Here is an 18,545-nt window from a genome sequence, read left to right on the forward strand (position 1 = left end):
TTGCTTGTTTGTTTTTATTTTTATTTTTATTTTTTGGAACTTTTAAAGAATTTATTCTATGAAAAAGAGACCAGGTGATGGCCACAGGCATAACAATTGGGGTCCAAAACAGAGAAAAGGTCTTTTTCATCACCAAAATCAAACTCTACTCCTAGTGTCCTTCTCTCAGGGTTTGTGTTGAGTTTCCAGACCCTTAAGCTCTATTAAGAGCCAGCTTTCACTACTTTTAGGTAAATTCACCAAAATTCTGTTCTTGTTAAAAATTGTGAATAATAATGGGGCGCCTGGGTGGCTCAATCGGTTGAGCATCCAACTTTGGCTCAGGTCATGATCTCGCGGTCTGTGAGTTTGAGCCCCGCATCGGGCTCTGTGCTGACAGCTCGGAGCCTAGAGCCTGCTTTGGATTCTGTGTCTCCCTCTCTCTGCCCCTCTCCTGTTACATGCTCTGTCTCTCTCTCTGTCAAAAATAAACATTAAATTTTTTTTTTAATTGTGAATAATATTTCTGTGAAAGCTGGTGAAATCAGTTAAACTCAGCTTTTTGGCCGGTTCCATTTTTCTGTTTCTCATCTTAGTATAACTATCATCTGTCCGTACGACACACCCATAAGCAAGGAAAACAAAGACAGAGTCCTAGCTTTTAGTTTTTACATTGTCCCCATACTCTCTGAGGGCTAGTAGCCTTCATGAAGCTTCGTGTGGGAGTAGAAGGCTTCTTGATCCGGGAAGGATTTTCCACAGATGCTGCCCAAGCAGCCATCATCCTCCTTGCGTGAGTGACAGATGTGGCTGTCATGGGCAGCGTGGGATGCAAAAGATTTACCAGAGTACTTGCATTTGAAGGGCTTTTCCCAGGTGTTGCTTGATATATGTGCAGAGGATGCTAGAGGCAGTGAACCTCTTTGTGCAATACACACACTGGGATGGTCTGTCTCCAGAGTGGATTCTCGTGTGTTTGTTTAGGCTGGAAGACTGAGAGAAGCATTTCCCACACGTAGAACACTTGTGAGGCTGGTGCTTCTCGTGAACGTGCAGGACAGGGATCTGGAGCTGGTCCCACTTCTCAAAGGATCGTTTGCAGACAGAGCAGGGAAATTTCCTATCACCCTTGTCCACACAAGGGGTGTACTTGAGGTGCTTATCTCTGTAAGATTTGTAGGTAAATACTTTTCCACATCTTTCACACCTGTAGCCTTCTGCAGACTCTTCAGAGGGCCCAGGCACCTGCTTCCTCTGTTCTGTGAGCTAAAGGCTCACGGGAATGTCCAAAAACTTTCCATAGCAGTCTCCATACCACACAAGGAGCTCTTGGTTCTGGCAGATATCCTTGCAGCTCTCGTAAGACATCTGCCTTCGACATTGCAACCAGGCTCTGCTCCTTGGGGAAACAGGCACAGTTGACAGAGGACATCCAATTCCCTGCACCTCCTTTTCCATCTATAAAGTGGCTCAAATGACCATCTTTGACAGTCTCGCACATCAGAGAAATTGTCCCCATAGGTCTTGACTTCACTGGCATTGACCACTTTACCTTGAAAAGGTCCAAACCTGACTCCTTTGGCAACAAGGCTACTGCAGAATGCACCAAAAATGCCACACTTCACCAAACATCGTCTGCTTGAGGCAGAGACCTTCTGGTAGTTGAAGGAGTCTTTACCCAGAGTTCGACAAAGAGAAGCAGATCCAGAGCTGTCTGTGGGGACCAGGAACCCGGAGAGACGACTTCCCTTGCTGGTTCAGGAGTTTGGAGCCCTCCTCAGACCGCTTGCTGGGGGAGCAAGATAATAACTGGGAGGCCTCCACCCCCTCAGGTCACCGGGAAGCATTCGCAACTGGCGGCGGCATGAAAATTTCAGGTCCACGGCATTGGCCGCTGTCGCGTCGGCCACCAGTATGGCCCAAGCCTTCACTGGTGGCGCCTGTATACTCGTGGCTGCTGTTGAGGAAGTGGGGCACCTCTCTGGGGAGCTGGGGAACTGGGTACCGCGCTGGCGGCTGGCTGTACCAGGGCGGATCGTAGAGCTGCTCCCTCCACAGGGCCAGGTTGGAGCTCAGCAAGGGAGGCGTGGACCGCACTGGAAGGCAAAGGGGGGCAGAGCGTGGGATGCAGGCACGGCGGCCTCCAGCTGCAGGAAAAGTTGGACATCTTCCCCCGCAGCGGTTAGCATGTTCCCATAGCGGCCACAGGCCGGGAAAGGTGTGCAGGAGGCGTCCAGGTGTTGGGGGCGTCCTGGGCCGCCCTAGGCGGGTAGCACATGTTGCCCTTGGATCCGGCCTCACCTGGCGGTTGCAGAGCCATCCCGGGGCACAGCGCGGGTCGGGTCTTCCAGAGGGCCACCACGCAACCAGCACCTCCAGGGCCCTGAGGGTGGCGGGGGCTCCGCACTGGTAGGCTGCAGGCTGGTGTTTGTTTTTAACAGTCATTTATTTTTGAGAGACAGGGAGAGACAGAGCGTGAGCAGCGGAGGGGCAGAGAAAGAAGGAGACACAGAATCCAAAGCAGGCTCCAGGCTCTGAGCCGTCAGCCGTTCGACGCGGGGCTCGAACCCACAGACCGTGAGATCATAACCTGAGCCACCCGGGCGCCCCTCCTTCTTGGGTTTTTTAAGCCTAAACAAATAATGTACATTCAAGCCCCAGACTCGTGTGAGGTCGGGTTGGTGGGTTTTAAGCCTTTGGAGTCTTGTACCTTCATGAAGACTCAGATTCTTAATACCAAAAACTGGCGTGATAAAAACTGCTTACAGGGCTGTTTTAAGGATTAAAGGAGATAAGAAATATAAAGTATAAACTGCACATTTGATACATAGCAGGTGTTCAACAAAAAAGCCTCCTTTTCCATTCCTAATCTTCAAACCTCAACTAACAAGCTTCCTCTTTTACTTATGCTAATCTTCTCATTCAGAAATAGCATTTCTCTTAAGCATAATTTTTTCATGCATCCCTGAAGACGTATTTTCACATTATGTTAATTTTCTATAAACTAATGTCACTTAACACACCGGGGCTTAGACTCGCCAGCTGCCTTTATTTATTCCTATATATTTCATGTCCTTTTCTAAATTCAGGTCTTTCAAGGCAAGAACAGTAGGCACATAAATGCTCAAGACACTCTGTTAAGTGACAAAGTCCTCACACGAAACAAAGAGTAGGACACCAACACAGGGCACACGCAGGTAGGTGGCTGACCGCCAACTGAGAGAGCACAAAGGAGACGGTGTGATTGTTGTGAGGGGAGATGGAGAGGTGCTAAGTGGAAAAGTACAGACATCTATGTATACATATAAAACCACACGCCATATGTAACATGGTATATAAACCAATCAATCATAAACTCATAAAACACGTACTGATTTTATCATTTTCCCTACAGCAGGCACCTGGTGAGACAACTAAAGAAAGAATAAGTCACTAAAAATATATCACGTAACCAAAGTATATTGAGATAAGAATTATGGATAAAAACATTCAGCTTACAGTATAACAGTATCTTCCTTTGAGGTAATACAAAAAAGGTTCTTCGGGTAAAAACTGGATTGCTTTATCCAGATGCTCCTAAAAGAAAAGTCCAAAACAAATACCATCTCTCAGGGTTCAGGTGGTGCTGAATGCAGCTGTGCCGAAATTCAAAGGGGCTTTACAGTGTTGTTTAGTCCCCCTCCTTAATCCCTACCATTAACATAAGAAGTCATACCAATAATTCAATTATCAGAAATGATTGCTCACAACTAGAACCTGACTGTGATGATGATTTCATTAAGCTATGGATAATTTAAAGCCAACGTCACTATAAAAAGTAGAAAACCTCCAAGTGATGCTTTTGTCTGCCCATGACTTGCCTAGCTAATACTGATTCAGCAACATGCTTGCAAGTTTCAAATGATTAGGATATAATGGAAGACAGAATAGCAGAACTGGGTTGTGGAGGAAGCTATTCCCCTGACATTATTAAAATGGGTATAGGGAGCAGGAAAACAAAGAAACTTCTTAGCTCATTTATTGAGCTATCAAAGCTACAGACACATTACAAATGATTTACACGTATATTACTTATTTTATTCATTTATCACGGTATGTTGAAGTCCTAGATTGGATTCTATTCCCCCCACCAAATCAATATGCAAGTATTTTATTCATTTATCATGGTAAGTTTAAGTCCCAGATTGGATTCTATTCCTTCCACCAAGTCAATATGCAAGTAATGTTAACTAATTAGTCCCAATCATGTTTATGATGTTGGTGAACTCATCACCAAGACTAATTCTGTCTTTGAAAAAATAATATTCATCTACTATGTAAGTTCTTTCAAGATCTAGAATAATAATCTTCAATCACTCAAATAGGTTTCATTTTTTTGGCACAGTACTATTTAAAGACTGTCACTTCATTTAGATAAAAAAGATAGGGACACCTGAGTGGCTCACGCAGTTAAGCATCTGACTCTTGATTTTGACTCAGGTCATGATCTCACAGTTCGTGTGTTGGAGCCCCACCTTGGACTCTTTGCTGACAGCGTGGAACCTGCTTGGGATTCTCTCTCTCCCTCTCGCTCTGCCCCTCTCCCCTTCTCGCACATGCTCTCTCTCTCTCTGAAAATAAATATATAAACACTGAAAAAATAAAATAAAAATTAAAAAGATAAACTTCTTGAGATTGAGATTAATTTGGGTTTTATAACTTTGAGAGACAGTGAGAGAGAGAGGGAGGGAGAGAGAGAGAGAGAGAGAGAGAGAGAGCATGAGCAGGGGAGGGGTAGAGGGAGAGAAAGAATCTGAAGCAGTCCCCACACCCAGCATGGAGCCTGTCATGGGCTCAATTCCATGACCAATAGATCATGACCTGAGCCAAAATCAAGAGTTGGACGCTTAAGTGACTGAGCCACCCACACACCGTGAGAGATCCATTTATTAAATAATGTGATTTATGCCTTTTAATGGAACACATAGCTACATTAAAATATCTTTAATATCAAGAAATACCTTGAAGCGATGTCCATAGTTGATTTTATTTTGTAAGCCCTCAAACTCGGACACATAGCCACACAAGACTGCATACCTGAAAAGGATAAAAACAATGGACAGTGCGTCAACTTTTTAATCAAATATACCAAATAAACATTTTAAGAATATCTCTAAAGCGTTCATTAATATTTGATGAAAGTATTCAGACAGATACAAGGGCCCTAAAAATAATAAATACTTGACATTAACATGAGGCTGGTTTCCTCAGCTATTACTGAGGATACTCATACCATCTACCTCATATGTGTGCCACAAGGGCAAGGTACCTAAAACGTGTAATTGCTTAGAATACTACGTGGCACACAGTGAGTTTCAAGAAATATTAGCTGCTTCTATCACCATCATCAGCATCAAAGTCACAAAGAGGCTCTCAGAAAAAGTCTAGTCATAACAGTGATAAATTGAAAAAATATATTGTGTCATCATATCCCTGTTCTCCCTTTTTTTTTTTTTCAACGTTTATTTATTTTTGGGACAGAGAGAGACACAGCATGAACGGGCGAGGGGCAGAGAGAGAGGGGGACACAGAATCGGAAACAGGCTCCAGGCTCTGAGCCATCAGCCCAGAGCCCGACGCGGGGCTCGAACTCACGGACCGCGAGATCGTGACCTGGCTGAAGTCGGACGCTTAACCGACTGCGCCACCCAGGCGCCCCTCCCTGTTCTTCCTTAATAGAATTAAAAATAAAAATGTCACGGCCTCCCTTGATATCATTTGAAAACAAAAATAAGTATCATGACTAAAACAAACAAAGTCAAAGGTAATTTCAAAATACACTTTTTTTTAAGTTTATTTATGTATTTTTGAGGGGGGGGGGCGTGTAGGGGCAGAGAGACAGGGAGAAAGAGAATCCCAAGCAGGCTCTGCACTGTCAGCATAGACCCCAACACAGGGCTCGAACTCACAGACCATGAGATCATGACCTGAGCTGACATCAAGGGTCAGATGCTCAACCCACTGAGCCACCCGGGCATCTCCACTTTTCTTTTTCTTGAAATTTTTTAAAAAATTTGTTTATTTATTTTGAGAAAGAGAGAGAGAAAGAGAGTGCAAGTAGGGGGAGGGGCAGAGAGGGAGGAGAGACAGAATCCCAAGCAGGCTCTGCACTGTCAGCACAGAGGCTGACGTGGGACTCAATGACAAAAAACCGTGAGATCGTGACCTGAGCCAAAATCAAGAGTTGGACGCTCAACCATCTGAGCCACCTAGACACCCCGTGAATACGCTTTTCCAAAAAATTCCCCATGACCTTCAATCCTTCCTTGGAAACACTGCATACTAGAATATGGCATCCCATGAATTGTTTACTTTTTTTTCCCATTGGGAATACAAAAGTTACATCAATAATTATTTGAAATAAGTTGGGTGCAATATTTGTTTAGCAATTTGCTCACTCCAAAACCTGGGGATACATTACTTTTCATATTCAGAGGGTTTCTGTCTGTGCAAAATATTCATTTACCTAAATCTTTCAAGAGTAGGTATTAATTGTTACTTGCATTATCATAACTGAAATGAAAGATGTAACTTTGGGTATTTATCTTGATCATTTCTGTGGATAAGCATAACTTTCAAGTACAAAAATGAAGTGAACAGTTTTCTTAATTTGGAACAGTGAGACCATTCCTGAGCACAAAAGATCCCACAATTTGCACAACTTATGACAAACAATAAAATGGTCACTTTTCAGTTATGACTTTTTTGACCTCTTAATTTTCAGTTTCTATACAATCAACCAAATCTGCAACAGTAGAAATAAGAATGATGACTAAATCAACCTATCAAAAGTGACCTGAGAACTTAACCAGATTAGGAGATGTTACTATTCACAAATTCTACCATCACATTGCCTGACACATACCTCTTACCACCCACCAGAGATTGAGTTTGTAGGAATAGATTACTGGACTCGTGAGTTCCCCTGGAAAACCGTTACTGTCACCTCCAGTCTGACCATGTTCTTCTGAAATTCTCTCTGCCATTCTGCTTTATCATTCCTCCCAGGGAGTTCCAGAAAGTGGAGCAAAATTCCACACAGCTACATCCCCAAATTCCCCCATTTCTGTTGTGGGCATTATTTGTATTTAAAACCTTAGGTCACTTTATTTAAAAAAAATAAGCTTTTATTTATTAAAAAAATTTTTTTTAATGTTTCTTTAATTTTGAGAGAGAGAGAGAGAGAGAGAGAGAGAGTATGTGAGTGGGCAAGGGGTAGAGAGAGAGGGAGACACGGAATCCAAAGCAGGCTCCAGGTTCTGAGCTGTCAGCACAGAGCCTGATGTGGGACTCGAACTCACGAACTGTGAGATCACAACCTAAACCAAAAGTCTGACACTTAATCGACTGAACCACCCAGGTGCCCCAATAAGCTTTTATTTTAAAATAGCTTGAAATTTATAGAAAAGTTGCAAAGAGGGTAGAGAGAGTTCCCATCTACCCATACTCAGTTTTCTCTACTGTATACATCTTACGTTACTATAGTACATTTATCACAACTGTACTAATACTGTCAGACAAGATTGATATGTAATTTTTGCAATGTACCAAAATTAATATGTTATTATTAACTAAACTCCCCACGTTATCCAAATTTTCATGTTTTCCCCTAAATTAAATTTTGACACTTTTCTTTCCATCCCTCCTTCCACGTTTATCTCTATTCATTCACATATATGAAAATCTTTTGTTTCTAATGTGAAAGTCGTTTGAATTACTCTTGTCACCCATCATACACTCTGTTCCTCATAATTTTGTGTTACTTGCAACTTTTATTACATACTTATTCTATCTTCATCCACTGACAAAATTATGGAACACACTAGTGTCTAAGATACAGACGTGGAATCCTGGAATCGTTTCCAGGTTGATAGTGATGTTGCCAACAGTTACTCTGTTGAACAACTGGCTTAAACCCTTCTCTCGATATGGGTAACCCAGAGGCCTGCCCACATTTCTATATCTTGTCCACAAGAATGTGGTAAGTAAACTGACCTCACTGCCTTGCTTAAATTCACATATACTAGTTCAATTTCCCTACTCTCTACACTGGCAGAAAAATTAAAAAAACAAATCATGTCACATTTTTAGAAAAATCTGTTGGATCTATATGAACTTTCTCAACCAGAGATTTATAGAACGAAACATTTGTACTGGAAGCAAAAGAAAAGAATCTGTGTTCACTGATCTAGGATCAATCATCTATTTTCTGAACATCAGCATCAGGTTGATGTAATGCACACCTCGAGGCATTAATAGTGCTGTCTCAGCACATTCTCTCCAACTGACTCTGAGCGAGGAGAAAAAGGAAAAACAAAAACTATGACTTATGAATACCATTGCATGAAACATGCACATTTCCCTTATAATAATCTGTCCTACAGTCTTATGCATTTCCAAATCTGTTTTGAAGTTTTTTTCTTTACAGTCTAAAATATTATTTATCTTTCTAGATATCATAAATTCAAAGTTCACCTGACCACTTTTTTCCCAAAGGATCATCATTTCTTTTCTGGCAATCAGTTCCACCTGTGTGTGTGTGTGTGTGCGTGTGTGTGTGTGTGTGTGTGCGTGTGTGTTGTTGTTGTTGTTCTTGTATATTGTTCATCTTTAAAAATGTAATTTAAAATCTTATTTCACAAACCATCTCATGTTGATGGGAACGCTGAAGAATGTTAATTCGCAATATGGTCTTTTACCTCCATCTAGAGGTCATTCTCACCATACATGCTTTGACAAAAATTCTGTATTTTCTTGGCATTGATATGGAATATATCTTTAATAAGTGACAAACATTCCTGTGTCAACAACTACTAAAATAACTCCATTACTCTCCCTGCAGTACTTCTGATTCAGCACAAATGCTACCTATGCCGTGAGAAAGCAGAGGAAGAATAATGTAATAGAATACCGAGTATATACGAATAAAAGATCTGGTGTTTGCTTTTCTACTTACTGCGTGACCCTTGCTCACTAACAACCTATCCCCCCCCACACCCCCACCATACACTACCTTGCTCACCCTAACCCCTAAAACGGAAACAGGTTGTTCTGTAAATCACGTGCTGTCAAGTCATGTGGATACAATTTGTGAACAGTAGAGCACAACAAATATGTAAGATATTATTTGTAATTACAGTCAAGCCTATGGGGCTGACAAACTACAAAGCCACAGCGACTTTACTCTCTTGATCCTAGAAGTATTTTGGGCTGGTTCAACAAAAATAACATTTTTGTGGACAGCTTTATGAAGACTTAAAGTTTTGAAGCTTTCTGGAAGAAATGAAGATGGAAAACAAGTCTTAAGATGCTATTTGTTTTTCAACCATCCCCTCAATGTGAATCCTTTCTGATAATTATTCCTGAAGATTGCATCTTGTATTTCAAACTGAAGCTTATAAGCCATCACATAGTCCTTTCAGTCATGGATGTGCAAAGTTGTGCTGCAGGGCCAGGTAGCAAACATTTTAGGCTTCGGGTCAGAGAGTCAAGGTTGCAACTACTGAACTTCACAGCTGTGCACAAATGCACGGACGGGGCTGTGAGCCAGTAAAACTATTTATAAAAATAGGCGGTTGGCCTGGCCAAAGTTTGTCATTTATGACAAACTTATGGGGGGAGGAGCCGATCAGAGTTAAGAGGAGGGCTTGGGTCCTTTTTCTGCCTCTAAATCTGGCCAATTAGCTTCCAAACACTCCCAATATCAGAGGACATGAAGAGAGTGTGGCTTGATCAGTACAAATTCATTATAGTTACCACTAAAAGTGGAAGAAAGGAAGTACTTTAAGGCATACATATGTTAATTTATTAATATTAATGTGCAAATTAGATGAGAAGGTAAATTTGGTTATAGAAATAATACCCTCATACATTGGGAAAATGACCCTAAAGATATGTGCCAAGATGCTAACTGCAAAAGTACCTTTCTCCTGGCGGGAGGTGGAGGAGTGAGGGCTCCTGTGGATAGAGCTGTTCTGGGGACTGTTGGCTTTCCACAGTCCTGTGGCTTTCCCCTCGTGGAGGGGGGCCGGGGCAAGCTTGCACCTCGTCTTAGGCAAAGTGAGAGCAGGTCAAAAGATCTATTTTTATTTTGGCCTGTGTCCCTCCAGGGACATAGAAAATGTCCTTGACTCCTAACCAGAAAGGCTTGAAGAGGACAGTGTGAATGGAGCTCCCCCTGCTGGTGGCAGAGTAAATAAACAGGTTTGCACTTGAGAGTTGGTGGAGTGAAACCAATTCCCTGTGGGGCAAATGCAGACCTGCAGAAAGGGAGCCATTTCTGCCTCAAGGTGCTCCAGGAAAATAAAATAATTCCGAAGAGGGGTGGATTTCTGGAAACCGAGGTCTGAGAGAAGGGTCATAAATTAATTTATTACTGTTATCTTTCTAGCACCTGAACTACCTGTATTGCCGCAAGGAACTAAAAAATGTTGTAAAAATGCAACTACAAAGTGTTAATTAAAAACAATATATGTCTTCTTATTTGTGTTTTATAATTCTAAACAAACAAAGGATCCAAAATAAAACATATTCAAGAATATATTTGTTTCCCCAAGGGTAGTCAGCTACACCCATCCAACGAATTAAATTCCCTTTGTTTGAGCTTTCTTATATTATACACGACTTCTCTTTGACCTGTAGTATTAGTATACACAAGCGCATTAAGGTATAAAAAATGAGCGATATGCTTTTATCCTGTGAAGCATTCTTTCCACATTTCATTTAGAAGCATATCACTTTAATATTTGTTTTCAAATAAAATGTTAAATCACACTTAATTAGAATTTATCATGTTCGAAGGGGCTGCACTTGGTAGATTCACTTATGAAATCTTCGATGAAAGTTTGCCTTGAATATATTTAAAATATACATATTGTAAAATACATGAGACTAAGAATAGTTACTCTGCTATCTATTAAATATATTTTTCAGTGAATGTGACTGACAGGTTAAAGGGTCAATAATTTCTTAAAAATCGATCATAACTTATATAGAGGCATATGAGAATTCTAAAAGACTGCGTAAGTTCTATGTACTTACCACAGATGACAATGCCCATTCATGGGCGCTCTAGTAATAGCTTTTTCCCCCAATGTCTTCCCTGAAAGAAAAATGTACTTGCATTTAGTACCTTCACATGAGTCGGGGGGGGGGGGGGTTAGATTACTGAATTAAGTCAGTGGTTCCTAAAATATGCTCCTAAGACCAGAAGCATCACTTACAGAAAAGCAGATTTTTGGCTAAAAGAGAGACTTACCCTATAACAAAGTCTGGGGCTCAGCAATCTGTTTTAACTAGCCTGTAGAGATTCTGATGAATGCTCAGGTTTTAAGCTCACTGGACTAAGCGATGTAACCAAGTGCAAGAAAAGTCATCCAATCATTATTTAAAAGCATTAATAAAAATCATTCTATAATTGACCGACATTTACTGTATGCCTTCTGAGTGTCGTATCATAATCTCTGGGAATAAAAAGTCAAATTAAGACGCAGTTTTTGACTTCCAAGGGTTCACATTTCAGTAGAAAGCAGGTATATAAGCAAACAAATTGCGTGTAAAAACCAAAAATGAGATGAAAAACAGAGAGAGCATGTTAGAGAACAGAGTGTTGAGATGTAGAGAGAACTCCATCCAAAGGGAAGGCTTCCCAGAGAAGTGCTTACCTAATCGTGCACAAAAACGAACAGGCTCGACACATAAATCACCCTGCCAAATCATTCCACTTAGTTTTAGAAGTAACTTTTCGTAATGTCATAATTACTTTGGATAGAGGTTTGTCTAGCGGCCTGAAAAACCAAAATGCTTGCAATGAAACTGGACAACATTCTGAAAATCCTTCTCTAAAAGGGGCTGCTTTGTTTTATAACAACTCCCTTTACCCTGCTCCATTTTGTTGTTGCTGTTGCCTTGAAGAGAATATCCAGGGATCTGCAAAATGCTCTTCTAAGTAAGTGGATGATGTAATTTTTATAAATAAGGATCCTTAATTCTAAAACCATTCTGTTAATTTGTTAAGGTGGGACACTTCTATATTTTATAGCTCTATTCATTAAGGGAAATATCTCATGTATAAATCTACCTAAAGTGGAAAAAATTAAAAAGTGAAGTGTTTTAATACTGACATTACATTGTAGACCTATATTCAAAGAGTGATTTTTAAATAAACAACTGAAAAACATAGCTTTAAATGTACAAATGTTAAAAATGAAATCAGCATGTAGCTACTTTGCCAAATGAACAAAAATAGCTTTTAATGTACAACCACCAGCCTAAAATAGAGGAGAGTCCATAACCCTGAGAATACAAAAGGAAGCTGGGTCGGTCATATGCAGGCTGGTTTTGCAGCCTCGTTTATGTAGCTGAAGTCTGAAAGGAAAGCTGTTTCACTTACAAAATGGTACTTTGTGATCTATTTGAGGCACATGTATCGATCACTTAATTCTGGAAATTATAATAATGTTTCTTTAGATATAAGATTCATAGTTTACTTGGAATACAAATTATGATCAGAGTACTTATAAGACACACTGTGTAATGCTATACCCCAGCCTGAGTTTTATGAAGGAATTCTGTGCTCTCCAGTGATCAAATCATGCCTTGGGGTAACAATTTTAAATATGCTATTATGGGGAAAACGAGTCACCACTTCCTCCTCCCGTACACTGAGTTCCAGTGTCCCCCAACGCTGGTCTCAGCTCTAGCACACTGTCATCACCTTTCCTAAGCACTCACTACCCAAACACTGAAGTATATTGGGCTGTCTCCATGTTGATCTATCTAGCAAGTTCCTTAGCATGGCACCAACTTAATCACATTTACCTCCCTCCTCTCTTCCTTCTCTCCCTCCCTCTACCCCTCATTTAAACATCACTCCCGGACACAGTAATTTCAAATAAATATTTCCTAAATGGATAGAAAAAAAAAGAATTATTTTTAATATATTTCAATACGTGAATGAGTAGAATACATCGTAGGCTTTTACTCATTTGTCTTGACACTATAAAGGTTTCTCATTTTTTAAGATACATCCTATTCCAATCTCCATTTTTGTCCCCAGATTTCTTCCCGCCTATTTCTTTTTCCATTTTTACCACCTCTTCCATGAACTCAATTAAACTTCTACTCCGTTTAAAAATAGAGATTCCAAGTAATTTCACCTATGTGAAACTCTTACTTTCACAGTAAAGACTTCCCTGCATCAACCCCCAGCCGCTGCCATCATATCCTTTCTGTGATTACTCTTTTAACACCTTGCATTCTCCTCTACTCACAACGTATTTCTGTTTGTTTCTTTATAATATATGGTTATTTCAGTGATACTGCTCCTCCCCCCTCAAAGCCATAAGCTTGTCTACAGTCTGAGAAGATGTGATTTTGCTCTCATTTCTACCTCCTATCACACACAGGACGACCCCTAATGCCCAGGGTAGGGCAGGAGCTTACAGGCAATAAAAAGTCTTTCCTACTTTAGCAGTTTACATAGCTAGACTGTGATTTTCTCAGGAGATATGAAAATAAATCAGTTTTTTCTCTTTGGTTAAATTTTTATTTACCCTAGAGTTAACAAACCTCTTCTCTAGAATTCGATTTTGTGTATGGCCTGCAAGATGGATCACTACAGAAAAACTGCCCCACAAAGCTGATGATGAATAATGTGGCAAGGAAATCTACAAGTGGAAGGAATATAATTACAAGGGGTTTGGAAATATTTCCTTCTTGGAAATAAAAAAGACAGGGAACTACCGTGGAATGAGATGTGTAGTATCATTATTTTCGTGCTGTTTCTTCCTCATGCTAACTTAAAGAAAGAAAGCTTAGAGAAGAGAAAAGTTTAGAATGAAAGAAGAAATTAAAGAAGTCTGATGTCAGATTATTGCCCCGAAGCTCAGAGAATTGGCAGCTAACAGGCTTTTTGCAAGAAAGAGTTTTGATATTAAGTGACAGAAATAGATATGTATAAAAGCTTTGACATTCTATTACTATGTTGTTATACGCTGTTGTTACTAGGGAAAATTTCAAAAAATATGCATAAAATGGTAGAGGACAGTATCATGAACCACCATGTACTGGGTCAGTCAGCTTAAAAAATGATCAACTCAAGACTAATCTTGTTTTATTGAGATAAATTTTGAAAAAAAAAAAAAACAAAACACGGGGCTCCTGGGTGGCTCAGTCAGTTGAGCGACCAACCTCAGCTCAGGTCATGATCTCGCGGTTGTGAGTTTGAGCCCCGCGCAGGGCTCTGTGCTGACAGCTCGGAGCCTGGAGCCTGCTTTAGATTCTGTGTCTCCCTCTCTCTCTGCCCCTCCCCTGCTCATGCTCTGTCTCTCTCGGTCTCAAAAATAAATAAAACATTAAAAAAAAAAAAAAGAAAAAGAAAGACATTGAAGTTTAAGTAGTTATTTCTTTGTGGCACCTGAAGTTCTCCCTTATAGGAGTCAAGGAAGGTTATTTTAATTGTGCTGGAGATACCTATCCTCTGCCTCTTACTGTTCCTCAAATATTACCTAATTGTCTTTCTGTCATAAACTTAGTATCTGAAATTTGAGTTTTTCAGCTGTCTATTCTATTATACTCAAATATTTTTAAAGAATATATACCTTAGTCCTGAAAAAAATTTCTGGCCTTAGACTACATGTATTTTCCAGTACTAGGATATATAAAATAGATTAAATATATTGGTTTTAGCTAAGATAATTTGGCTTTAATTAAAATTCATTGATGGGTAACAACTGTCACTTGAGAATAATCAGTCTTTATAAAATACTTACCAATATTAGCATAATGTTTCTTTTCTTGTGCATTAGTAGATAGCTCATACATGTCTCCATAAGCGCGAGCAAACCTCCAAATAAACTCTATTTCATCTCTAAACTGAAAAGAAAAAATAGCACTATACATTAGATTAACTCAGTCACTTGATGAAACTATAAATGTTTTCCACTGTAACTTTTAAAAAATTAGGCAGATGAACTGGTATTTATAGATGACTGAATCTAATCACGTGCATACAATGAATTTGTGCATAAAATTTGAATTTTAAATTCAAATATTCAGGCTACAAAAAGTGATTTAATAGGGTTACATTTGGATCTCAAAAATAATGAATGATATCCAGACTCTACCTCTACACCAACATGGAAGAGAGAATTGATAGGTACCAGAATTTGTAAGTTTTCCCTGGTGGTAGTATCTTCTTCTTACTTCTAAGTTACCTACCTTCAATATGATGTCTCAGTGAGCATTAGAGATCACATATACTCGAAAGAGCAGTCACATTTTTAACCTATATTACCTAAAAATATAATCATAATGCTGGAGATTTAAAAACTTTTAAACAATCTGTTTAGAGTTGCTGAAGCCTCAGACAAAGGATGCTCATGGGAAAGAAAGATTCATTGCTCACTGGGCTATTGAGAACCTCTTCTTACATCTGTCCTTTCTTTTTTCCTTCCTTCCTTCCTTCCTTCCTTCCTTCCTTCCTTCCTTCCTTTCTCTGTCTTTCTCCTTTTTTCTTTTTCTCTTTTTATTTTTCTTTTTTTTGGTGGTTGTAGTGGGAAGGATGGGCTTTCCCAGTTCAGCCCAATGTTAAATGTTGAAAAACGACCATTAGTAGAAATGGACTGAAATACTGTACTGATAGCTGTTACATTAATACCTACAAGACAGAAAACTTAAAATGTAGTTTTTCTTGCCCCAAGAGGAGTATGTCTTATTCTTTATCTTACAGAGTATGTATTAAATACAACAAATTAATAAATATCAAATAAAAATAAAACTGTATAATCATATCTCTGGTTCTCATATTCATGATCTTAGAGCATAATAAACTCTTAGATTTACTTTTTTAACGTTTAGTTTAGATTATAGAAAAATTTTGCATCAACCAATTTGGCTTGGGTAAACTAACCCAATTGTTACGGTCATAACATAAATGGGATAGCAGATTAAATAAAAATTAAAATCATACAGATGCTATTATCTCACATCTCTTACCTTTTCTTTGTGGTCACAAAGTAGTTCAAAACTCTCCATCTTGCTAGATTCATTCATACGTAAATTATCAACCTTCTGAAGAAGGACATCTAAATTTAATTCCTCTATGTGTGTGTTAAATGCCTTAGGGACAGGAAAACTCTGTTCTTCTGTGTCAGTATTAGCTGTAATATACCTAAAATTGCAGAAATAATAAATAATGATCAACTCTCTTGAAAGTTATAATAGCCAGAGTGATCCTTTTAAAATGCAAGACAATATGCTATTAGTACAGGAACAGATGAGTGACTAATGGAATAAAACAAAGGCCAGAAATGGATCCATACATATATGGAAATGTGGTACATGACAGAGTTGGCAGGTGAGATCAGTGGGAAATTAAGGGATTGACCTGGGGGGGGGGGGCGGGGGGGAATGGCTACTCCTATAAAAAACCAATGAAATTGAATTTCTATCATATAATATAAAAACAAGTCTGGATGATATAAGGAATTAAATGTTAAAAATAATTTTTTAAACTCTAAGTAGAGAGTATAGGTGAATACCCTTTAGTCTTTGGAGCAAAAATTTTTCTTCACCAAAATATGAAAGCATTAATTATAAATGATTATTAATTACACATGACTAATCAGTTTGACTCTATTAAAATGAAAAACTGTTGTTAATCAAAAGACACTTTAAAAAATATAAAAATGCAAAATAAAAACCAGGAATGGATAGTTTTGCAACACAACTGGAGAACACGGATATCAAGAACACATAAATACTTTCCTAAAATTCAATAATAAAAACTCAGTGAACTCAACAGAAATATGCTTGAGAGATATAAATAGGCTTTCCCAAATGAGAAAATACATATAGTCAATAAACATAAGAAAAGATGTTCAATGTTCAGCCAATTAGAGAAATACTAGCAAAGACCACAAAGAGATAATTGCTTTAAGCTCATTTTGTTGATAAAAGGTAAAAAATCTGACAATACCAAATGCTGGGGAGGAAGTCAATCCACAGGATCTGATGAAGTGTAAATTGGTGAAACCCTCAGGAAAACACTTTGGAATTCTCTTTTAATACTGAACTTTCACATATGCTAGGACCCAGTAACCCAGGTCTCTTGCCTATGTGCAGAAAGAGATGTATAATAAAAAGAGCAGTACTTTCAAATAGCAAACACCAGGAAACAAACTAAATGCCCATCAAAGAGTGGATGAATATTACACAACAGTCAAAATGAAAGAAACACAGTGATGTGCAAAATTATGAAGGAATCTCTTTTTTAATGTTTATTTATTTATTTGGAAAGAGAGAGAGAAAGAGTGTGTGCATGCACATGCAGTGAGGAGCAGAGAGAGAAGGAGACACAGAAGCCCAAGCAGGCTCTGTGCTATCAACTCAGAGCCCAACGCAGGGCTTGATCTCACAAACCGTGATCATGACCTGAGCCAAAATCAAGAGTCAGACACTTAACTATCTGAGCCATCAGGTGCCCCAATATGAAGGAATCTTAACAAATTTATATTAAGTGGAAAAAAAAGCTCTTAAAATTATATACAACACAATCCCCGTTCCATAAAAACAATCGAAATTAAATGTGTTTTAAGGAATATACACATGGATGCAATAAAATGATGTATTAAAAAGAAGGAATGAACAATATACATTATAGATTCAAGATAATAGTTATCTTCAGGTGAGGGGAGGCAGGGGAGCCAAATGTTTGATGAGAACTACTGTCTACATCCTATCTTTTGTTTTAGGACGTGGTTTCATGGATGCTTCACATTATTTATAATAACTAACTAAATGAATAAAAGTGGCACATGCATGGACCAGTCATGAGAGTTTGTAAGAGCTAAAAGTAGTTTTAGTCCAATTCTACGCACCTGAGGTATAAGAAGAAAATAATAACCAAAAGGTATAATTAGTTGAATATCAGGCATAATACTCTTTAGAGCAAAAAGCTTTAAATCTAAAGAGGGACACAAAACACTAAAAATGGTTCACCTTATGATAAAGAAAGAGCAGTTTTAGACTTCTATGCATCTACAAACACGGTCTCAGATATATAGAAAACACAAATTAACACATACGAGGAGAAACTGAATCCACTATCAGAATGGGAGATTTGTAACATAAGATTCTAAGTAATTGATAAAGTGTGAGAGAAAGTAAGGATACAATTTAAACACCGTATGAACTAGCTTAAATGCAATCGAGATACTAGAACTAGACACAGAACCCCTGGAAAACAATGTCTCTTCCAGTATATATGGAATATTTATGAAAACAGCCACGTACAGAGGGCCATGAAGCAAGCGACAAATGATAATAATCTATTGTGTAGACCACATTCCCTGTTCACAATGCAAGTAAGTTAGAAATCACCACTAAAAGGTAGGAGAGAAAACCCCAATATTTAAAAATAATTGATGTGGCTCAGTCAGTTAAGCGTCAGACTTTGGCTCACATGAGCTTGTGGGTTCGAGCCCCGCGTCAGGCTCTGTGCTGACAACTCGGAGCTTGGAGCCTGC

At 38.9% G+C, this 18,545-nt stretch overlaps 1 protein-coding gene and 1 pseudogene across 3 annotated transcripts in view; both read right to left on the reverse strand.

The window, feature by feature from the left end:
• Positions 1–18,545, reverse strand: part of RMDN2 (regulator of microtubule dynamics 2) — a 76,159-nt gene that overhangs the window by 28,794 nt on the left and 28,820 nt on the right. For 2 of the 3 annotated variants that reach the window (XM_030311286.1, XM_030311285.1), the window contains exons 3-7: positions 16,015–16,189; positions 14,790–14,892; positions 11,059–11,119; positions 4,980–5,055; positions 3,478–3,555 (exon numbers count right to left, since the gene is read on the reverse strand). In XM_030311286.1, coding sequence (XP_030167146.1) covers positions 3,478–3,555; positions 4,980–5,055; positions 11,059–11,119; positions 14,790–14,892; positions 16,015–16,189 — 493 coding nt within the window. The remainder of the gene's footprint in view (positions 1–3,477; positions 3,556–4,979; positions 5,056–11,058; positions 11,120–14,789; positions 14,893–16,014; positions 16,190–18,545) is intronic. The other variant, XM_030311288.1, reaches the window with a different exon arrangement.
• LOC115510919 lies at positions 430–2,411 on the reverse strand (annotated as a pseudogene).

Source organism: Lynx canadensis, chromosome A3, assembly GCF_007474595.2.
Source record: "Lynx canadensis isolate LIC74 chromosome A3, mLynCan4.pri.v2, whole genome shotgun sequence".
Taxonomy (NCBI): Eukaryota; Metazoa; Chordata; class Mammalia; order Carnivora; family Felidae; genus Lynx; species Lynx canadensis.